At 41.2% G+C, this 24,921-nt stretch overlaps 1 protein-coding gene across 5 annotated transcripts in view; it reads left to right on the top strand.

The window, feature by feature from the left end:
- Window positions 1-24,921, top strand: part of gria3a (glutamate receptor, ionotropic, AMPA 3a) — an 81,251-nt gene that overhangs the window by 15,631 nt on the left and 40,699 nt on the right. For all 5 annotated transcript variants that reach the window (XR_011603168.1, XR_011603167.1, XM_070982569.1 and 2 more), the window contains exon 4: window positions 15,479-15,666. Coding sequence is in view for 3 of the 5 variants with exons in the window: in XM_070982569.1 (XP_070838670.1) it covers window positions 15,479-15,666 (188 nt within the window). In the remaining 2 variants the exon portion in view is untranslated. The remainder of the gene's footprint in view (window positions 1-15,478; window positions 15,667-24,921) is intronic.

Raw genomic sequence — 24,921 nt, forward strand, 5'->3', positions numbered from 1 at the left:
GACTTTTTTGGCAGTTTGTTCAACAGATATTTTGCCCTCGAAGTAAGAGCTTCTTGGAACCCTCATAACAAACAAATAAAACAGCTACACCTCAGTTTCATTGATTTTGCCGTTTTGCTGGTCGACTGCAGAAGCTGAAAACTGATCGGCCGGCGTGGTTGACATTACGGAGTTTATAGCCTCTCCATGGCACTATCAGCTTTCGCAGAAGTACTTTGTGATGGGGCCCTTAAAGCCCTGCTTTACATTGCTGGCGCCTTTCACCTGCTGTGTCGAAGCTGACAGGCCACCGCCATCTGTAATGCTCTGCCCATTTCCACGACGTGACACAGTGTAAACACTGTAGTTTAGGATGGAGTCCCACATGCTGCACAGCTTGTGTTTGCTGAGAGGCTAGTTAGCCATCCTATTTTGGCTGCCAGTCCCAGCCCACTCCTCCCCATCAAGGCTCTGGAGCAATATAGCCAACACTCATCCGAACATCACTTTAATCTTCATTATAGGAAGAGGCCTCTGTTTAGGTCCGGGGAGGGACTTGCAGGGGGCTCTTGAGAGATTCTTGTGTGAGTGACTGTTGATAGTTTGTGGGACAATATGACAGTAATATGCTGCTGAGGCATTTTACAATGACACATGTAATGCTTGTCCCTAAACAAGACACTTGCCACATCTGAGCAGAGCCTTTTATCAGAACAAAGGCTTCTTACAGTCAGCTTGAAATTGGAAAAATCATTAGAATGAAAGAGTCGATCCCCTGCTGTACATCATGGGAAAGTGGACTCTGTCTTCCCTTTCATCACACACCATGAGAGGGATTTTTTTTATCATAGCCTGAAGGCATAGCTACCATAAAAACTGTATCTGCACAATGGGATTTTGACTGTAATAGAAAATAAATGCCCAGAGATACCACTTAATATACCCATGCATGAACTGCACATTTAATTTTCAACGTGTATTTCAAATTGGAAACGGTATCAAATAGGTGCAGCTTCACTTTCATGTTGGAAATGCCTCCCTTTGACAGCAGTATTGTAGTGATTTAAGCTGCTTTAACTGACATATCCGTAATGATTATTAATTAACGAGTGGGGCTTGTTTCCCACAGCTGCTTTTTACAGAATGGGAGTCTATTACTGTTTCATGCAGGCCACTTCTCATTAGAAGAATTGATTGTTTGGCAAACACAGAAGGGGTACAGAGGAGGGATACAGAGGGGGAAACTGAAGAAACCAGACAGATTCAAGAGAAGCACAACAAAGACAAAAACAGATTTAACGCCTTCACACACGGGTCATTAAAGACATGTTTCACCTATTTATCTTATTTAACATCACCTGTTTATCGTGAATGTGCTGCCTATGAAATGTCCTCATTAAACTTGCTAATGGCTGCTGGCAGAAAAGACCTCTTGAACCGAGAAACATCTGGGCATTACCAGCTGGCCACTGTGAGTAGGAGGCTTTTTCATATTTATCTAAGTTACTACAAATTGCATATAATACTTGCATATTTTGCAATGACTTCATACTTTATAGGACAATCTTCCTCCTTCCTCATATTGATCACAGTTTACAAAACAATCCTAATAATTAACTAATCCTGCTACAGAATTAAATTATGCAGCATTTTAGTGACAATCAAAACATCATTACAAAATACACTGAGTGTTAAATGTTTTTGGAATTATAATACTGTCGCTGATTTGAAACTAAAAGAAACCATTAAGGCAGAGTGTCGATCTCACTGTCTGCGTGCCTTCAGCTGAAGAACAAAGAACATACAAAGATTGCGCTGATGTCAAAAAAAGCTAGAAATATGAAATTAAAAAGCATGTCTACGAGGTGTAATTGTCTCAACAGATAAAATCAGTTCCTCTAATGTGTGTCTTGGGGGTGATTTTGAGAACATTGTTTCATTAAAGAAATATTAAAAAACGTTCAGTTTGTTCACCATTCGATGCTCAGGGAGGCCATTGTATTGCATTACAGTCTGCATGTGCATCCTTGTGCTCTCCTTTAGAATGACCTCGAGGTATTCTGACAGGCAGGAATGGAGAGAGCTGATGTTGTCCTTAAGTCCAGCACCTATAGTATTACATCTGAGAAGCAAAGTCAGTACTTCTGCATTTTTAGCAGTCAGTGTATTGAGGTTGTCTGGTGGATGAATTACTCATATTCTTTACCAGTACAACAGTATAAAAATACTCTTTAACAAGTGAAAGTCCTGCTTTGAAAAAGTATAAGAAAGTTCACCCCAGTCGCAGAATAAATATTGGCATTGAAGGTTTGTGCAAACCACAGATGTGTTCAAAAAACCTGGTTTTATCAATGTTTATCACAATCAAACAGTGTTATGCTGCAGTTGTCAAGTCTAGCTGTCACACCGCCACCATTCCTTCTTCCTCCTGCTGAGAACAATCAGTTCATAAGCATATACTGGTAATCTGAACTGTGTTGCTTTGATACCTATCATAGAAACCTTATGATACGTATGGTATGTGCAAATTTAACAAATCTGTGGCAGGCAGAAATGTACAATGCAAATATTTTATTCTGATGGCTGGAACGAACGATTCAAGAGCAAAATGTACTTAAAGTATCAATGCAGAAGAGTGCCCTGTCAGTGTCAATGTTATTATTACTGTTATTATTGTTGTTGTTTTATTATTCCTGCTTTATGCATGACTGCATATGCAGCATTCTAACGCCGTAGCTCGTTGAGGTGGAGCAAACTTGAGCTATTTTATACAGTGTTGAACAGTTTAAAGCAAGACTGTGTAGCTTTTAAAAGACAGTAGCGCAGAATTTTCCTCCTGCAAATGAAAAGTAAAAAAGCACACCATTGTTCAGTTCAACACACCCAGGAGTTGTTCTGTTACAGTTTACTGTTGGCTTTTGGTGGCTAATGTTAGCTCACTTTAGATGGATATGTTTTAGCATTAAAAATTATCTCACATTTTTTGCTATGTTTAGCTAAAGATGCTGAAATCTGCAGTTCACTGTATTATGTGAGCTCATTATTTGTTTTGCAAAATCTCAATTTGTAAAGTAACTAGTCCTCTAGTAAAGCACAAGTACCTCAAAATTGTATTTAAGTGAAGTACTTGAGTAAATGTACTTATGTGAGCTCTTACTGTGTAATCTAATCCTCACTATCTAATGCAGTCCTCTGATTCATGAACTCTACATAATGCAAACTAGATATTTAATTTCTTATTGTCACCATCAAAATGAAGGATGACAATCTAACAACCTTCACTGCAGCTTTTCCTGCATTCTCCTGCCCTCCTGACAAATGGGGATGGTCGGCACGGCGGACAATTTGCATTCGGTGTGCAATCACACTGCTGTGCTGCTGAATGTCTGGTTGGTTTCGTCTCCGCAAGGAAACGTCTGATTAATTGCAGGCTGCTAAAGAGCTGCACTCAGCAGTCAGGCACACAGCCTCATTAACAGAGAGTGGGAGAGAGAGAGAGCCCGAATGTCACTAAGCAGCTGTTCCACTCTGTGAACACCTCACTGCACCTTCACTCCCAGATGGACACATATCAATAGGCCTCGACCCCACCCTCTACCCCTCCACCCCCCAGGGGTAAACACTGTTTTCCTCCCAGGCTCTAATATTGGGACTCAGGCAGAGATTTACTGTATCATTCAGGCTTTTTGCTTCAGGAGAGCTGTTTTCCTCTCTGTTCTCAAGGACTCTATTAAGCCTCATAGAGAACATCGAAAGAGCAAAGGAGAACGCGGCTGGGATACATGTGTAACACAGCAGGCAAGCAGGGGCTGAAAGGTGCTTTTCTGGACTGGAGAGAGAAATGTGAGAGCACAACACTGCCTATTTAAAAAAATAAATCTCAAAGGTTACACAGGACTATGTCACATTTAATGAAGTTTCAAAATAGAGCAGTGCCTTGTTTCCTTTGTTTTCTTATGGAAAACATATTCATTGCTCCATGTCTTTGAGAATCCCCTCTGACTTGGAGGTGACTGAATTTAAGATTCTCGGTGGGAATCAGATTGCTTTTAAATTTACAGCTGAGAATAGAGTGTGTTTGGAAAGGCAGTTTACATGCTGTGAGCGTGTGTGCGCGTGTGTGCGCGCTGTGTGGTGACGTCATTGGTGAAAACCTCAGAGGGCGGTGTGCATTCAGTGAGAAGATACAGCTGAGGCGTTAGCTGTCTCTGAGTTTTTCTGCATGAACCAAACCTCCTCTGTTATCCAGCCAGACGCCCAAAATGGCACCAACTGATCCATGCACATCCACGCATGCAGAGGCAGTGCAGCTTGAAAAGAACAGCGAACAGCATGTGAGCAGCAGACTTTCTGCAGACCCCCACGCTGCAGTGCTGGGACTATTGCATCTACAAAACCATGCATGTGGATTAATAATGCACAATATCAAACATGTTCCAGAATTTACCATTCTAGCAAGTGAACGTGAACGATTTCAGATTATTTGTGAATTATAGACTTAAAGCACAGCCTCAAATGAACACAGCCACTTGTCAGGGACATTCTTACTTCCAGACAAAAAAAGACATCTTCTCCCTTGAGCAGATTGGCCAACAGGCTTGCACTGCAAAGAATGTAATACACTATTGTAGCTACAGAAAGACATTACATAATTTCAAACACTTTTTAAATCTTTGTTCTGTGCTTGAAAAGGGGAGTTGCAACTGATAGTGTGTACTGTGAGCAACTCTGCATTACCAGCTCAGTGTACGTGAGCAAAGTCATTGCACCAATCTCGAATGCACACATTGCCAAACGGGCAAGAAAGGATAGAGGATGGATCTGTATTTAGATTATTTCAGGTACAACTTTTACATAGTTTGCTCACTAGTTTGGATGAACGCGTCACAGTGCAGAGATCAGTGTTTCAGGACCTCGGACAGCTCCCTCATCCCTCATAGCTTTCTGTGCCTTCAGTGCTGTAAGCCGTATCTAATTTACCTTTTAACCATTCTTCTTCCATTCATGCTGTATTTTTATAGTGCTCTAGAGTTATCATGCAGTAACGTGACTAATAAAAGATAAACTTGAATAAAGGAGTGGAGAAATCTAACAAATGCAGATGCTTCCATACAAGGCATGAGGGGCCACTGAGTAGACGGTTTGATAAGTATGAAAATGATGTGAATCGTGCGATATTGCCTTCAAAATCTCAATTTCTCAACCAAAATAAACATTTATGGGAGACATTTGAACATTAATTAATCAGTTCTCTCCGCCACCATCAGCAAAACATCAATAAGGAAGAATAATGGTCCTTCTGGTATAGAGTAGCACCAGAGACGGTGGCTCATGGTGGCCCAGCACCTTATGAATAAACCTTACTAAACTGGAAAATCCACTGAGAAACTGTTAATGAAAACAGAGACAGCCTCATTAAAGAATTGACCAGTTATAGATTTGGTGGGAAAGGCTCTGCTGTTTGAGGAAGCTCTCAAAGAATCGGAGCAGCAGCATGGATTCTGCTAAGACAGCAGATCCTTCTTCATAATCACACACACAAGCTCATTACCTCTTAGTTAAATCAACAATACCGAAGGAGGAGGTGTGGAGGAGTGGTGGAAGGAGCTGCAGCACCAAACAATGTTGGCATTTGTGTACCAGCAGAGGCGTGTCAGGTTATAACATCTGTGCTGTTCATCTGCACGAATATGACTTGGTTATTACTAACCACACAGCTTTCAATGAGCCAATTAATATGAGGCACATATGAAATCAGCCAATACAAACCCAACTTCATTACTCTGCCAGAAGTAACGCTATTGGTAACTCAATAAAATAAGCAGACAGGACTGTCTGATTTTGGCTAATAAAGCAAGTGAAATACCCGACAAACCAAAGCACCTCATCACCAAACTATCGCTGTACAGCAGCTCCCATTTTTTAAGGTTTACAAATGGTTGACAAGCGTATTTTGTCTCACAGTTTATTGTTATATCTTCTAAGTCTTACAATCTATAGTCTCCTCATGCAGTTTAATTTGTTATCTGTACATCATAGCCCGAAGCAGCTTTCCTTTGATCATCCTGTCTTTAGAAGGCAGTATAATGAGCTGCAGCCCAGTATGAAACGCCACGAGCACTGTTTACCTCTAGAGGGCTGACAGAAAGTGAGAGGGGGAAACAACTTTTTTGCAAGCTATGTGGAGGTTCATGTGATTGTGGTGGTGTGAAATTGTTACCTGCAGTGAGACACAGGTAACTGTGTTGTGTAGGCAAGAAGAGGAAATTTAGCTCCATTCAAGCAGCTAAATGTCAGTGGACAAAAAACAGCTTTTGCCATGTTTGTGATGAAAAGCAGCCCGGGCTGACTTGCTGCATATTTGCTTAGCATTTGGAATAAAAAGCAGCCTTTCGGTAATGCTCTCACTACTATTTTTACACCAAAATTAGAGTGAATATGCAGGTTTTTTTAAAGGCGGTAAATCCTTTCCCATTGACAGTAGACGAGTTTGCCTTTCTGTTTTTCTTTCCGCTCTGTCACATTCGACATCGCAAACATGCTGGAAAGCAGAGAACAGGAGTAACTCAGTGCCAACTGAATGATGTTGGAGCGTTTCAAATTTCCTGGTTATTACAGAGCCAATGTCCGGAACTTCAGCTCATGTTTCCATCAGCGACGATCAGACCTGGAGCTGTTAAATACGCATGCAGAGCCGTTTGACCTGTGAATGAATGCTGATTTAACACGTTCCCACTTCAGACAAAAGCCAGGTGTTGGTGTGTGTAAGTGGGTTTTTTGTCCGGTGAGAAAGGACCTTCATGTGTGTTTATTGGGGAGTTAATTAATCTGAGACCTGAGACATCTTGAAATCTTGTCAATAAGCAGCCTGGAGCTCAATCAATCATATCTGCTGTATCTGTTACTCTCAATATAAAATCAATGCTTACCCTTTTCCCCCCTGCCTCTCTACTCCTAATGCCACCACAGGGTAATCATTTTAATCATTGATTATCTAATCAGAATCTTTAAACACTGCGTGTGATTCCACTTATCCTGCTCTTTTTTCAAATGTCTGTTCACTCCTGTCGGCTCAAGCCGCACATGGGGCCGAGCCTTTCGGGGGCAGGAGGTTTATTCTAGCTAAAGAAAAGATCCCCCCCCCCCCCACATATCAGCTGCTCACAGAAGAAGAAATAGCCAAATCTTCAAATGAATAGAAAAGAAAATGAAGCCGTATGTAGCCGAAGAGTGAGGGAAGGAACAGAGGAGTCAGCAAAGCCTTTGTGCCTCTTCTGCGTCAGAAACCAGCAGTTGGCACAGAGGGCCAGGCTCTGTCAGACATGCTGTCAGATGCACCGAATGTTTATTACTTCATGAATTCAGAGCCCCCTCCTCTTCTCCTTCTGTAAGATCCAGCTTGTCATGTCTAATCCGCTCTAACCTCACCACTTTACATGGCCAGATAAGAAACCAGGTGACTAATAGAGCGCCCCTCTGCTTTATAGCCACAGCTCTGTTTATGCTTCCACTCTCGTCTCTCGTTGTTGCTCGAAAGTCTCTCATCTATTTCAGGACACTTGCTTTCAGGATAACACAAGGCCATTATAACTAGTAGTCTTTTTGCATTATGAAAGAGACTGATGTGATTTGTGCTTCTATGTTTGCCCAAGAGAGAACACTACTTTTATTTTCTTAAGAGATGGGAGGGGTTTTTTTTATAGGAGACCAGAAAAAGAAGGGCAGTCACTGTGGTGCAGCTCTCACTGATGTCCAAGAACCAGTCTGCTCCATTTCTTTGCATGTGGTTCAAATACAAACATCTATACTTTCTATTCTGCGTTTCTCCAGTATCTGATTCTATGCATTTAAGCGTACATGACTTCAGAATCTGAATCATCTTAAAGTGCAACAAAAGTTCATGAATTACTTAATGGACTGCGAAGAAAACTTACATAAAAGGTGAAAGGAAACCCGAGGAAACTGCTCAACAATCTGTGAGCAACTATGCAGCTGTCATTAGATAAGAAATAATCTGTTTGATTAGCTCTGATCAGGGATTTGGCAGGAGTGGGTGGTGTGGGGGAGCAGGGTTCTCTGCAGTTCAGCTAATTTGGAACAGGGAGCTGCTATCTGCATTGGTCTGCGTTGGGCGTAGGCGTTGTTAGGCTAATTGTACTCAAAAGTGTCCTTTTACTGTCATTTGGCAGTTTTAATCCTTTTTATTTCACTGGCTCTGTAAGCATTGCCCACTGAAAACAGTCGTCTTTGTGGAGCCACATATAAGCACCGAGATTTTTGGAGATTTCTCTGAAGTGGGTTCAGTGGTTTTGTCTGACTTCCCCTCCGGTGTCGCGCTCAGCTTTGGGCATCCCATGACAACAGCACAGTTCAGATGGCTGCAAGAGGATTTTAAAGAGGTCACCTTCTCCAGAGAGGGGGAAGGACGACTGAGTCACAGTTGAGACTGCACACCACGCTCGGCCGTCATGTGAGCCGCTGTCCAAGACGCTCAAAAAGAATGACACGGCCAGGTGCCAGCAGAGCCTCGGTCCGTCTCTTTCTTCCAACTCTGTCTGTCACAGAGGAAATAAATCATCAGTAAATGCATTGTTCAACATTTGATCTAATATTTATCCTTCAGGATTCATCAGTCTAGGCCTTAGCAAACATATTTTTAAGTAATTTATTAAAGAAAAACAGCCAGTGATATAATATGCCATTTAGAAGATGCTTTGTTCCAATCTGCTATACATGACTGTGAGGAACCTACAATATTATTTTGTTCACAGTTGAATCCAATAGCCAAATAGTGCTAAGCTCTATAAAACCAATCCTCTGAGCTGCAAAGAACACCATATCAGAGGAGTACATACTGATCTCCTGGGCAGTGCTGTGTGGGCTACTAAGCTCATATATTCAAGAGAATCCCACATGCAGCCCAACTCGGCTTTGTGTTGCTTGCTCTAACAATTGCCGTCATCTTTAGGCGTTTCTCTGGGTGCATTTTGTGGACAAACTTCAAAGCAGAGTGTGCTCAACAATTTTTGTGTTTGTGCGGACTTGAGCATCAATACAGTATGGAACAAAATGTGCTTGGAAGCTTGAAAGGAAAAGATATTTGTAACATCTTTTTTGGGGGACAGCTTATATTTATTTTGCTCAGTACACTTCAGACACACTCTGCCTCTGCCTGACTGTGGTTCTTGCACTGAAACTTCCTGCTCATTTGCATGATATTAAAACGTTGTAACTATTGTCAGCATGTTGCAGGTCTGGTTCATGTCAGCACTTATCTCTTCAGGAGACAAGTTGTCCTCTGTTCTTTCTCTTTGAGAAGCAGCCACCAAAACTGATTTCAGTGGTGAGTTGATGAAAGGGCAAGCTGTCTAGTTGAGTGCTGGTGCAGAATGAGCCGCAGAGGAATCTGATGTTGCAATAACTCAAAGCTTTTTCTTCCCTTTTGTTCTCTGCCTACAGATACTTTATGAATATGTGTTTGTGTGTCTCTCTGTGTTCATCTGACTTAAGTTGCTTGCATTACTTTAAATAAATAAATGATAAATAAATGTCTTTTTATCAAAGTTATTCTTGATTTTCCAACAAATTCTTACTGCCTACTGCCTTTTAAGGCACCAACCCTTCAGCATCATTTTTTAACAAGCAGGGCTCGGCGGCCAAATTAGCAGTAATTACTATGCATTGTCTGGTTAGCAATGTTTGCTTAGATTTCAAAATAAAGCTTGCAGCAAAAGCAGCGACCTGTAGGGCTGAGTCGGCGTTCATCAGTACAAGTGACCCCTGTCATATATCACGTGATCCACTGTTAAAATAAAAGTACTGATAGCGGCTATAAAGTGACATGCTTTAAGCAAACAGCTGCATAGTTGCACACTGAGTAGACACACAGCAATTTTGGGTCTTTCTGAGAGAATCTTCAGCTTGCTAGATGTTCAGCTGAACCCACCAACTAAACTGTGGCTGACTTTGTTGTGTTTGCTGCCTGCTCACCGAGGTTGAAATGGATCGTACGTTTGCAGGCTGTGAGACTAAAACAGTGAGCTAAAAGAAGATCAAAGCCCGGCAGAGCTGCAGAGTATTTTGTAGTTGGTGCTGTGACACACATTTCTACCTTAGTTGGATATCGTTCTTGAAGCTAGATTTCCATCTTTATTTGCATGAAGTAAAACCTGACATTTAGCACCACTACACAACACTTAGGTGATGCATGGTTTGCCTGACATCAAGGCTGTTTCTGAAAAACATGTTACTTGTGTGAGGAATGAAATCATTTTTTCCGGGCTATATATAGCCTTGTGACGATAAGCTCCTGATTTTGAATATGTATTATTTTTCAGGACTGTGCTGAATAATTGACTCTGTACAATGCCCTTGATGGTCGCCCTGCCTGCTGGCTGTTGTAAAACGCACCATCTGTTTACAAAGTCAACCAAAACTCTTGGACCAGAAGACATTGTCATTTGTGCACCGGCTGATAAATCACACCAGTGTTAATATTCACCAAGAGACTCTGGATGTCCTTTGACAGTGAAATTTCACATTTGCTTCGTGGTTATTGAAGTTAGAGTACACTCAATGTCACGTTCAGATAATTCCTTCAGCTCAGGACTTTCAAACTTAGCTTTTATTTCAACATCTGTAATTGTAAGCACACTGAATGGCTTAACATCGACAAGCTCATACAAATGTTTAAATCCAAAATATCCAGCTTAGTTTAGTGACGGAAAAGGAACGAAAATAAAACTCTCATGGGAATCGTTTATAAATCCCTACAAATCCTTTTTCTTAAGCAGCTACTAACATGTCTCAAAATGTCATGCATATCCCAGCTTATGGTGTTCAGTACTATGTGTCAGAATACTGGGAGGAGAGCTGACACTCAGCTTCTGCCGTTTCATTTCCCCTCTGCCACCAGAGATATACTGTGCTGGGTTCTTGTTTTGATATCTTCCAGCTGATAAAAAAAAGACAAGAAAACATGTTTCTGCCTGTTTGACCGGATAAAGTCTGGATGATGGCAGAACTGAATTCTGATTTCAGTCTCAGGTCAGCTCAGCGGCTCCTTATCTATCATCAGACTCTTCACAATGCACTTAGACAGGACAGTCACACTAATGCCCCTTTTGAATTCCTTAACCTCCCTGAGTATCAGACATGTGGGCACACGTCTGCCTCTGTAGACTCCTGAGTGGCTAATGGGATGGCGCCCAGCGAGTGCCACTTGTCTTTAAAGGCCATACCTGATCAGAGTGCTGTCTGCCGAGCGCTGCGCTGTGAAGGTCACCGGCAGGGGAATGGAGGGTGGACATGTCAGCTGAGTCACTGTGCTCTGAATACTTAGGAGCTCTATTGGGAACATGTCAGCTCACATGTCCATTAGTAACAGTCACCAGTCGCCAGTGCTTTTTTAAAATATTTCTGATGAAATGATGCACATTAGTCAGGAGTGCAGGTCAGCGCTGCCTGACACAGACAGTGTCATCTATTTTTTTCTGTGTTATTTGGACATGAATGCAAAGGATGAGTCTAAAAGCCCTTGTAGTGGCCCCAAAATGAGGATGTTATGCTTCACATCTACTGTAGGATAGGTGTTACCATAGCAAATAGTCAGATGTATTCATCATCAAATTCAGCTGAACCCATGAAACTTTCTTCTTGGTAGATGAGAAGTATTTTTCCTTTATTGAAGAATCCAGAATCTATGCATACAAATATTGTTAATTTCAAAATTTTATCTACTGGACACAACATGTCTCCGACTGTGTACTGATGTCCAGCACACACACTTGCTTCCAAACAAACGTGGTGGTACAAAATGATGTTTGCACATCTTAAAGTCAAATTTAAAGAGAGCACAGAGAAACTTTCCTCCTTTGGTAGATAGAGGTAAAAACAGTCTTCTAGTGTCTCTGCACATACATCATTCTGCACAGTGAAGGTCAAACATCCAAGTGAAGTAACAATAAGCAAAACACACTTTTGAGGGGGGTGGAGGACTTTAAAATTCAGGTCTAATAGCAATATCAATTTAATAATTCAAGAAAGGAGGAGCTTTAATATTTAAAGGGCGTGTTCAACAGTCCAAGGGCTCGATGAGACTTTATAACACCCGTGCCTTTACAAATTATGCACGGATAACTGTGTAAACTGCCTGAACTCAGTCTAAAGTATCACTAAGCACTTTACTTTTCTGTATAACCTAATAAAGCATACATACAGGAGGTGATATAACAGCTTCAGTAGCCATGATAATAAAGTGCAGACTGGTCTGTGCTGCAGGGATGTTATGCATCACTTGACTGTGATACAGAGTGAAAAGCAGTTTTCATTTAGCCTGTGTAATGCCAGCAGAGAGGCTCCGTCGCTGACTTGTATTTACATAAACACATTTTACACCAGCTTATTCAGCACCCGTAATAATATCCATTATTTTATGGAATCATCAGTTCTATCCCCGCTCTGACAGGAGGGTAACACAGCACTGCTTTTGCTCATTTAGTCCAGTCAGCTGTGGTGTGTTGAGTGCAGTAAACCAGTTCTTGCTGTCCGTTAGTTATGACCCAATACAGCACGTAATGAGCTCCTGCCACCATGCATTTTCACCAGCACTCAACATGTTTTGTGCGCTGATCTTCAGATAATGGAAATATGCAAATTTCTAATGTAGGCTGTCATTATGTGTCGTGGGAGCTGTTATTTATTCGGCTGTTTTAGTGTTGTTAATATATTTTCTGTTTGATAAGATGTTACCTTTTCAAGGGTCACTGCACTTCCTACATGACGCATTTTTTAATGGCTGCAGTTCAGCCCAGTTTATACCTAGAACTGTCTCACAGCCTCAATATGTGCAATGAACTGGAAGTAATAAGTACGGTCACTTAAATTTTAGGGGGGCGTTAAATGGAGCCTTATTTCTTTTCTTAAAAATAAGCATTTTAATTTCAGGGTTTCAAGATATTGCAAAAATAGAAATGCTACTTGGTAAGATACAGTATGGCAAATGCACTACCATACTAAATACCATCCATCCATCCATTTTCTATGCTGCTTATACCTTTCGGGGTCGCGGGGGGCCGGAGCCTATCTCGGCTGTCAACGGGTGGGAGGCAGGGTACACCCTGGACCGGTCGCCAGCCGATCGCAGGGCACATACACACAACCATTCACACTCACACCTAGGGGCAATTTAGAGTCACCAATCAGCTCCTGATGCATGAGCATGAGCATGTTTTTGGTCTGTGGGAGAAAGCCGGAGTACCCGGAGAGAACCCATGCATGCACAGGAAGAACATGCAAACTTCACACAGAAAGGCTTGACCCGGGAATCGAACCTGCGACCTTCTTGCTGTGAGGCACGCGCACTACCTGCTGCGCCACTGTGCAGCCCCATACTAAATACTATCTATGAAATTCACCCCCAGTCTTAAAAAGCTATAGTCAGTCAGTTAGTCAGCTAAACTAAGTTAACTCAAAAAACCTTAAACAAGGCAGTTTGATGTTTGGTGTTCCAGCACAGAGCAGGAGATTGATCACTTTAAAAAGCCACATGGTCCGTGGCAATGACCCACTTCCTGTCGCTGCAGGTCAGTCAGCCAAACTGTGTTTATAGTGATCTTGTTCATATTAAGAATAATCATGATGTAGATGTACATACACACAGTGAGTTAGTAGTCAGGGAAGCCAGCTCACTGAATATATTCAAAAGAAAGCTAAAAACGTGTCTTTTCACGTTAGCATTTAACTGACTAGCTATTGATTCGTGATACAGGTCTGAAACGTTAGTGCTTTATGTTATCGATTGTGAATATTCAGTTTACCTCCTGGAATCATCTAGTGGCAATCAGCTCGTAGGACAATGTGTGTGTGCGAGCACGTCAGTGAGTTTGTCCTCACATAACAGATGTTGTGTTGAATCTGCTCCATGAAACCTTCAAATAGCTCTGCAGGAGGTTGTGGCTTCCTGGAACAATCCCAGCAATCACACAGTTCACCTTCATTTTCTTTTAAGTGCACCAAATTTACTTATGCCATCCAGTAGCTGATTAATGGCTTCTTGCTTAAAACAATAAGCTCAGTACAAACAAAACTTTATGAACAAGCAGAGTGATTGAAGGGGAATCAGTTGTTTCTGAAGGGAAATTGATAGGCTGATGGCTGCTCTTGTTCATTTTCCAGCCAAAACTCTTGTTCCAAAGGGAATGTAAAAAAAAGACGCCACAAATGACTTCACTCACCTTAACTATTTCAAACAAATATAACAAAAGCTTTCTGCTTTCTTTTGTTCTCAGCTGGAGTCAGTGTTGTCTCTTGATTTAGAAACTGCCTTTGTGGCCCATCATGACTGCTGACCACGTATCTTAACCCTCTTAGTAAACTGTCAGTGGAACTATCCAAATTCCTGCGGGTTTATCTTGGCTTTTCAGTGTCACTGCTCAGCCAGGTTACTGTTAGCTCAGCTTCTTCCTTTCATATTCCTCAGCTACCAATTCATCACACGGCACAGTGAGCTCTGCAAAGTAAACACACCACAGAGTTGCTCCAATTGTGCTTGCTGAACTGCTTCTTTAGCATTTCATCACATTTGCTGGAGTACGTGCGACACGTCTTATCGTTGTGTCTTTGCTCTTTGAGAGTTTGAAGTCCTCAGTGAGGCAGGAAAGAGATAAGTGATGCGGCCTCCTGCGACACACTGCTAAGGCAGCATGGGACACTCAGCCACTCCCCAGTTAATAGTTGGTTAATTTTACTCTGTGACCTCTCATCTTTTTAATGTGCGCCGCAGCTTTAACTTAATCTTTTGTGAGGATATCGACCTCTCTGTGGACTCTTTTTCCATCTCATCTTTTATTCCCGAATCTGCTTCGTCTGTTGAATTTCTCCTACACCGCCTCCCTAAACTTTTGCCAGGCCTCTCTGATATTAACTCTAAAATAGATTTTTGTATCTGACAGCAGAAATATATAAATATACATGCTGTAAATGTATATATTGCAAGAGCATGAGGCTCATGTTTAATTCATGTGCAGTCAGAAAAACAAGTCCCAAAGGGTGATTTTCAGCCTTTGTCTGGATTCAGATTGAAAAATCACAACTGATTAGCAACTGTTCATATTTCACTCTCTGGGGACTGTTTGAATAACACCCAAGTGGATACAGATCAGACGTATTTTATTCGGCAGAACACCTTGTTTACCTGCTGTCTGTCTCCGTTTATTTTGATAAATTACTCAAAACTATCATAGCTGCCAGTATGTTCCTCCAAGGTGATTTTATTGTCGAGATAAACACTTCAACAGTGCATTCTGGGTTTGTTAATAGTTGTGACATAAAGCTGGTTAACAGCTTTTAAACATGTCGTTAACCATTGCTGAAAGCCAGGATGCCCTTGCCACTCTTCTGTAAAGCTATTTGGATTCTCAGTGTACCATTTACCTGCTGCTGTGCTCTGAAACAACAAAGACAGTTGTGTGATGGGGCTCTTCTCCCTCTGCTCCTCCAGGTTTTGCAATCCTCCAGGCCATCATGGAGTCAGCCGTAGCCAATAACTGGCAGGTGACAGCACGCTCGGTGGGGAACATCGTGGACCCCACAGAGTACAGACGCATCATCGAGGAGATGGACCGCCGGCAGGAGAAACGCTTTCTCATTGACTGTGAGGTGAACAGGATCAACTCCATACTGGAGCAGGTATTGAGCCGACACACGCTTGTGGTTCAGCGCGCTTCGTTTGAGAAAAATAACACACTGGAAACATTTCCTTGAATACTTTCATTCAGCCTTGAGCTCTGCGTGTTCCTTTGTCTCTAAATGAGTTGAACACAATGTCTTCTCTAACTTTTTTGCCTTGTAAAGCAACTCCATTTCCACACTCAGTGAAATAAGGCACTCTCCTGGCTCGCACTGATGCCCACTTTTCATTTCTTTTTCATCATTTCCCGAAACACCTGGAGTGCGCCATGATGGCCTCAGATCTCAGCATTCTCATTTAGAAGGTGGTGTTAAAACAGGCGAGATGGGCACACTCAATTAAGGCTTGTTATTTGTTGTGTTTGGTGCGCGCACGTTGTTTGAGGTCACCTGGGCTTAATTCACGTGGAGGAATTAAACAGCCTCCTCATCCTTGTTTCCTAGGTGATCATCAGCCACAGTTTTCACACATGAGTCTTGATTCAGATTCATCGTTCGCTAATCCCTGCTGCGTGCACCGCGGCTGCACGGGAGAGAGCGCGTTATTGTCAAAAATGCAGTAAATGAGGGTTAACTGGGAATTTGTTTATTTACTCAGAAGATCATTAGTGTTCGTTTGGAGGATCAGAGGCTATGTTTCACATGTGGTCACATTTTGCCTTGAAAATGAATTTTTAAATGGACTGTCTCTGAAGATTGGTGCAGTTGAATAGATGCCTCGATTTCTCATCTGTTTTTCTTTTTGAGCCATCTACTAAACTTGCCTCAAGCAAATGGACGGACCTTTAGTCAGATAGCTGAATGCTGATAATATCTCATTCTGCGGGATGACGGATGAGTGGTGCTTATGAGCACCGTATGTGTGATTGTAAGATGAATAGCACTTGGAAGTGTGAATGCACATTTATGTCTTATGTATGCGGATGTGTCCATGTTGCATGTTGAATTTGAAGCCTCACACCCACCTGTGATGTATAAATATAATCTACAGAACTACTGAAGACGTTATGAAACTGCTGTCTTCAGTTGGTAAGAAGCTGTAGGGAAAAGGCCCTTGACATGACGTGAAATTGAAATAAAATAACTAAAAAAAATTCAGATTCTTAGGAAACTAAGACTCGTCCTGAGCTAAATCTTTAAGACCTCATTCCCAATGTTATGCTGAAGTAGCCATTTTAGTAGCCAAATTATAGTCCCCTCACAATGCTTTAAAAGGCATATGAACATTAGACTAGTTAAATACTGCTCTTGCCGGAAGAATGACAGCATTGGTCACTTCAACCAAACCCCTGTTTTTATTTTCCTGCTTACAAAAAATTGCTGTCCTCTCTTAGACTGAAAAACCTGAAGCAGTTTGATTTTGTTATGTAAGTGCTAAAAGTTCTTTGGGAGAGGTCAGGGGTCAGGGGTCAGGGGAGAGGCAGACTGAGTTTGGCTCTGTGCTGCCTGTCCAGTCTCTCACCGGCAGTCAATGCTGCTTTCCCCTAACCATGAAGCTGATCTTTCTCCTAACCTTTATGGAGTAAGCGTGCCTTAAACAGACAGTGGAGGGATTTGAAAACGCTCATGTCATTCGCTTTTGTGGTCTTTGTTTAGATATGAGGGCTTGACACAAATAAAATGCACTTAAAGGTGCGTGTTTCTTCTCAGTTTGGGTTGTTGCAGCTCCTGTAAACAGCCACAAAGAAGAGCAACGTGTTACAAAAACTGTTAAGGCCACAGATAGAGTTTGTTGTCTGTGTGTGTGAAGCGTTAATGTGGAGCACATCTTAACCTTCTGTTCTTTGCTGAGATATTTGTGTGTAAGGGCTTCTGCCCTCTACATAATGATCTTCATAATTGCTGGCCTTGCGAGTTTTACCCTGACCTTCACTGCAGATCTGTCTTCATTTCCTCTGACGCCAGGGAATATTTTTAGTGACAGCGCAGAACATTTTCATTAATTAAGGAACATTTGCTTTTTTTTCTCAGCCTTTCACGTTGGTACAGAGGGTTTCTTCAAATGCTCCCAAATTGCCTCCATGTTAGATTCAAGTTATCCAATCAGATAATGGTGGTGACTTGGTGTCACGTCGGGCCGATCCGATCCTAATCTCTTTACTGTGGTGGATTAATGTGAATGGTGGCCTCGCAGGCAGCATCTGTCAGACGAGTGTCTCTCCAGATGCTTCAGAGTGGAAAGACATGCCTGCGTCTCTCGAGAACGATTCCTTATATGAGCTGTGACATCAACACTTGCTTTAATGTAATATCAGCTCCCAGTGTAAGTAGGACACACTGTCCCATAACAGCAACAACAATGAGCCTACTATAAATAGCCTACCCTCCTAGCCTGAGGGAAGATCTCTCACAAAGGCAGGAGTGAGCAAACACAACCGAGATCACTCAGGCATCAGAAAGCAGCCGAACTGGACATGATTTATTTTTCAACCAGTCAACCTCATGAGCACTATAATCATTAAATAATAATTAAATTCTTTTTATACCTCATTCAGGCTCTTACCTCTACCCAGTACATTATAATTGGATTTATATGCACACATCAGTCATTTAGTTTGCGCTAATTATTTTTGTCATCAAGGTAGTGTCACTTGTAACAGGGATTTATTTGTTGATAAATGTGCTGAAGGTTTTTGTTCACACACACACACACACACACACACACACACACACACACACACACACACACACACACACACACACACACACACACACACACACGCACACACACACACGCACACACTGCTGCTCTTAACGCCTTTAGAAGTATCAGTCTGCTCTCATCCCTTAAGTAAAGTAAAGACGGAGCGATAAACACCTTTAAGGCTTCTCGTCAATAATAGAAGCACAGTGGATTTATAATCGCTGCCAGAGGAGCCGTCACCTCCAGCCTCCCCCTGCACAGTGGACAGACAGGGAGAAAAAGAGTCAGAGAGAGACAGTGAAAAAGACTGGAAAGGCAGAGAGCTTGTGGGAATTGAGCCATGTAGTGTGAGTCTCCCTGTCTCATACTGGGGAGGGAAATTGGAGAAGTGCTGAACACCCAGAGGTGCACTGGAATTCCACAGTAAAACAAGATGCTGAACTGGGATGAGATTACATCTGCGTGGATGTTATTTAATCCTGTGTGTGAACTCTGGATTTGTCTGTTGCTCTGTGTGCATTGACGTTAATAGCATGACATGAAAAAAATAGTTCCTGGAGCATAAATATTTTCTGTTGCCTTATTTTTGAGTCATATCTGTGAGTCACTTGGTTGTTTTGTCCCCAATAAACAGTAGATTTAAACAAACCTAAGAATTCACTGTCTTGTCAGCGGCAGTGTGAGGCTGTATTTAGATTGTGCTTTGAGCTAAATGCTAACATCAGCATGCTAACATGCTTACAGTGACAGCGCTCGCATGCTAAGCTAATCAGGTAAAATGTGCCACTTTCACCATCCTAGTTTAGTCTCTCCTTGTGCTGGCTAGTGCTAATTAGCATGTATTTGCAGGTATTTGTTGTTGTTGAAATCACCTGCTGCTAGATGAAGATGGGATCAACAAAGTCAGCAGAATCTGTCCTCCAAGGACCTTAAAGTCTGCACCAAATTTCAGTGCAATTCATGCAATAGTTGGTGAGGCATACCGCTTATAAGCACACATATATAGTGGTGCTGGAAGAAAAGTCATCAGGGTCTTATACCCTGGACAAAATCTCGTGGCGATCCATCCTATAGTTATTGAGATATTTCCCTCTTTTAGAGTTGATAAAGGTTTACCATACTGTGACTCTAATACTGAGTGAATTCAGAGACAGAATGGTGACAGCTTTGGCACAATATGTGCTTGTTGCAGTGCAGTTTGAAAATTGTTCAAACTGCAATTTGTGAAAACCCAAGATGTATCTAGAAAAGCAAACAGTTTAAAGCTGCAAAGCAATGTGTGCTGATGAGGAGGTCCTTGTATTGTTTGCTATTTCATGTTCTACCAGCATTAGCATGAGGATGCACATTCACATCATGAGCACAGAGAGGTGAGGTGATGCACTTTGGTGCAGATTGCAGAGGGTGGAAATGAGTCGTCATTGAGTGGCAGTCATTTGTGCATCAATGAAAGAGGAGAAGAAGAAAATGATGCAATTTTGAAAACACTCAAAGGTATTGCTAACCTTTTAAGATGTAGGACATACAGTCTGTGTGTCTCAGGAAATACACCACCCACATATTAGGGACCCTATATGTAAATATTACTGATGTAATTCTTGTTTTCTTTCTTTTCCAAGTTTTCCTTGCTAGTTAACCATTGAGTGCTTATATGAGACCTAAACTACAAATAAATGACAATATTAAAGAGCTGCATGAAAAGTGCATACTCTGTCCAGGTTCATCTCTAATGCCTTGCAAGTAAACCACAACAAGACAAATATGTGTGCTCAGACCTTCATTCTCTTTTTCTTTACTTCGATTATAAAGAAGAAAACATTGCTCCTGGAAAAAAAAAGCATTGACTGTAAAAGAGGTACAGTCTTTGTAGCCCAGGCATCCTAAGGAGACCCTAGAGAAGTCTGAGTTAAAAGCAACCCAAAATGAAAAACAACTTCAGACACATGCAAGCCGAAGAGTTGGCAGGCGCACAACCGCAACAAGGATAGTAAGGACACTACAACTTCACACACATTTTTTATTTTGTTGAAATTGGCATTCAATAAAAAGACTGTATGAAGTTCAGAATTGTGTTGCTGACAGCTACTGCAAGCCTGAGAGACTGGCAAAAAATGATATTTACATGCTGGTATTGTACCAAATTAATTCATGTTATCATGATTTAGATATTAATAATAATAATAATAATAATAATAATAATAATAATAATAATAATAATAATAATAATAATAATAATAATTAATAATCACACTCAGAACTAAAAAAAATAGAAAGGAGTAAGGGCATGCAACATTTTCGAGGTCTCATTTAAAGCTGTTTAAAATTTTGTATATATTGTGTATCATGTCCAGACAGACAGAAAGACAGAAGTTTCATAATGAGGCACAGCTACTTTCATTCAAAGAGCCAGCTTTGTGGTGAGGACTGGTGAACAATAGGACATTTGGAGCATCATTTGACTGATGTACAGCCATGTCCTTCCTCTGCTGTATTTCCATTTTTAATGCACCTCTTTGACAGTTTAATTCTTCCTCATTTTGCCCCGTTTGGAGTAGCGGAACAATAATTAGTTGACTGGTGAAAAGGGACAGTTATCAACCTTAGGATGCCTGTTCCAGTTCTGAGGAAGGCAGATGACAAATCACTGTAACAAAGAGAAGCCTTCATCAGTGGGAAGAGAGTCAAATCCTCTTGAAGGCACTTGGGCAGACATCCAGCTCTGCACAGGACTGTGGCTCCAGTCTGCTTAATTAGAGTCAATTCCCGCAGGAATATTTAGGCTGATCGTCCTGCAGCTCGGCCCGGCTCGGGTCTACGTCAGACAGCACAGCACAGACCTGCCCGTCCAGACGGGCAGGCAGGAGGAGCCCTGAGGATGGACAAATAAAGATAATTGAGACTGGAGACAACTGCCGTCTCTCTCTGTCTGTGTGCTGGAGTTACAGCACAAGAAGACGGCCTCATATTTCTGAAGAGGTGAACACTAATGTTTAGATGAGCTGCGTGCTGGCTTCACTTGTCTGTCAGTTACAGTAGGATTTATTTTAATGTGCTGAATGTATTGGTTTAAAAACCCGACCACAGTTTTAGTTTGGGGTCTAAAAATAGCAGTAGTTGGATATTTCGGGAAATACGCTCATTCGCTTGCTTGCCTAGAGTGAGATGAGAAGATTGATTGTAAAAATACTTTAACTTTAGAACTTAAACTTTAATGAAGCATGTTAATAGTGTATTACAATGAACATCAAAATAAGTATACTTTTCACTAGTACACTTCTTTTAAGTACTTATATCTCTTAAGTATTGCAGACTTAGCATATACATTTTTAATAGATTTAAGTAGAACTTAATGGCATCTATTTTAAAAGTACACTTTTTAAGAGTACATGTCAAACATACTTTAAATTAAGCAGAAAAGGTAAAAGTGTCCTTGAAATGACTTTTCTATGCTTAAATTAGATTTCTGTTATACTTCAGTATACTACTTGTGACCTGGGTTTATTATAAGTTTTCTTTTCTTTCAGTGTTTCTCACCAAAACACCTGCTGTCCTGTTTGTCCTTGAGAGCCGTCAGTGGTGTTGAATGTATTTCTGTCCTCATAAAAAAATTCACAAAACTGATTTTTTGAATATTTCAAAACCTGCGTTCTTTACATCCACGTTTGGCAGCTTGCATCCTTCCTCTTCCTTAGCTCAATGGCCTCATTGCTGCATTTCTTGGTGTGTTAGCGACACGCTGGTGGGAATGTGTGTCACACTGCTCACATGAGTGGAGGTCGCGCAACAGAGGGGCCTAGTCTTAAAAACACTGCTCCATAGCACTACTAGTGGTCAAAAACTCCACAGGGTACCTTTAAGTTGAAGATATTTTCATAGCAGTCATTAACTGCAGAAAACAGTTAACAGGGCATGGCACCTAGACTGTCTTTTCCATTCAGTCAGCATTAAAAATGTAGGAGCCAGTCAGTACAATCAGTGCTGCAGGTTCCCTCTCGCTTCCAGGCCGCAGGTCTTCTTTTTCCCCGAGCTGTTTGAAGAAGCTGTTTTGTGAGAAATGGATTTTGTCAGAGAGGAAGATATGAAGCCTGTGACAATGAAAGTGTCTCAGTGACGGTAGTGCCTGACCTCTTCCAGGTTCCTGGTGGTTTTCACTTACTCGCATAAAGCGATTATCCCAGGGGACCATGAAACTGGAGCATCAGGATCCTAAAAATATTTGTTATGCCCAGATGCAACTTTTCAGAGTTGCATTGCTAACGGAGGGGTGGAGCAAATCCCACAGCAAACCAAATGAAATTATCCTCTGCCAGAACATGTGCAGTGTTCAGCTACTGTGGCTCTCACAACCTTTTCAGGGGGTCTCTTTGCAGGAAGTTAATGGCAGAAAAATCTCTCCCGGCATGTGGCCTGCTTATGTTTATCCAAAAGTTTGCAGAATTTTCTGATTTGGTTTAGTTTCAGAGGGTTTACTGATCAGAATGATGTGAATGCTTCACCTCATAAAGTCTGACAGCTTTGTAGTATTTTTTAAGCTCAACCATTCAGTTGTGTAGTCTACGGTAAATGTAGTACTGCTAACAGTTTTTAGCACACACACACACACACACACACACACACACACACACACACACACACACACACACACACACACACACACACACACACACGCACACACATTTTACATTTTACCTCTAAAACTGAATATCGTCCAAGTTTGCAAAGTTTTCTGATTATAATCTGTTGTCAGTGTGACAAAAAGAATGTAATTCCATTGTGTATTTGTAAAAACTATTATATCAGTATGCTTTTGTTGACATTTTCTAGATGTTTACAATGAAAACACAATCACTAACTGGGTAAAAACCAGCATGATACTGTAGATACAGTACTGGTGATAATAATACAATTAAGCCAATTGTAAGTGCAGTAACAGTTGTGGGCATCTTCACTCTAATCACTGAGCAACTTCAGTTGTGCTGCTGCACTAAATCACAGCCGAGCACTGGATATTACATGTTTCTATTATTTCTATTTTGCCATTTGTTATATTTATTGTATTATAAGTGTTTCAAGTGTATGCCCTATGTAAAATGCTTTATTTTATGGGTTTTACATTGTTAGTGTCCAAAGCAGTGAAAAATTGCCCCCCAAAAAGTGGGTTTTATCACTTTTTTTAAAGAATTTAAATATATGATATTTAAACTGAGTTGATTAAATTAGAGAATGGAAAATAATTTTACACTCGTAAAGTTTTACTGACAGGAATGATGCAAACTGAAATTATTACATGGTCATGTCAATTAAGTAAATTGGAATTGGGTGGAAGCTTGTATTAACTTTTCACAGTTGATTGAAGTCAATTTATTTGTTTCATTCGCTGCCTTTCACAGATTGATCATGCAAATATAAACAAAATGGTAAATCTATCTGTGAAATGTATAAAATGTATGAAAGTAAATGAAACCAACAGTGAATGACTGTGAGGCAGTTTGACAGTTTTAGATGCTAACATGCATTCCCTTACATCAGGATTTTATAATAATTCTCAAATTTCAGGAATGAAATGTTTGAAATATTCGAATCATGGCTGCAGAAGCTCGTAGCATTTAACACTAAGCTGTAGTTTAATAAGTCAAGTGTTAATAAACCAAGGAAACGCACAGTAGCACCTTCTGTTGATTCTGTACTCTCCAGGCGACCCAAATAAAAGAGGAAGTCACATTATTATTTGTTTTTGTGTGCCTCGTAGTTACAGCGAGCGATAAATGTTTACATTTGATCTTTTTCCAACAGCGAAACGAGGTTTCAGTCACAAACAGCAGTTGAGGTGTCGGCTTTGGATGCTCATATAGAAGTGTGAAGCCTTGTGCTTTCTGCCTGACTGTGCTGGTGACAAAAGGGAGTTGTAGCCAGTCACTCCAGGCACTGCAGCTTCATTAAGTGTGCGCTGTGTTCTTACACTTGGGTCACTGCGGCTCCCTCTCACACGGATGAACAGCAAATGAAAAGCTTTTCAAGACAATTTGGGAGACAATAAGCAGAAAAGCTTCCAGGAATTTGTGCTTACGAAGAGAAAAACAAAGAGAGTCTGTGGTGGAAGTGGAAAATGTTGAATACAATGAAATCCTTTTGCATATCCGAGGAAGGTAATTAGATTCATTGTTGAAATTTCTCAGGGTGCACAAGCTGGTTGTTGGGCCAACCTTGGAGCATCAAGGACGGTTGCTCTCTGGAGACAATTACGAGACATGAAGGCGGGAGTAAGCGGAGGGTTTTAAAGTGCACAGGTGTGAATGAAAGCACTGAGACTGCATACAGATGAGCCGTAAGAATGAGAGGCTGGCCAATTATGATCTATGTCTTAAAGAAAAATATGGAAATAATACAAGATACATGCCACAGGGATGCATGTCCTTGTTTCAGTGTAAAATTTCTCAGCTGCATTCAAGTCCTCTATAAAATCTCTCTACCATGATATCACTGTCGCTATGGACATTTAACATTTAGATGATTTCAGTGCCTGAGTATACTTATCAAAACTGTGTAGGAGTGCAGAAAGTGAAAAGACAGGGGAAAAAAAAACAACTCTCCACCCCCACAGTGTCTTTTTG

The sequence above is a fragment of the Chaetodon trifascialis genome, chromosome 16 (assembly GCF_039877785.1).
Source record: "Chaetodon trifascialis isolate fChaTrf1 chromosome 16, fChaTrf1.hap1, whole genome shotgun sequence".
In the NCBI taxonomy this organism is placed as follows: domain Eukaryota; kingdom Metazoa; phylum Chordata; class Actinopteri; order Chaetodontiformes; family Chaetodontidae; genus Chaetodon; species Chaetodon trifascialis.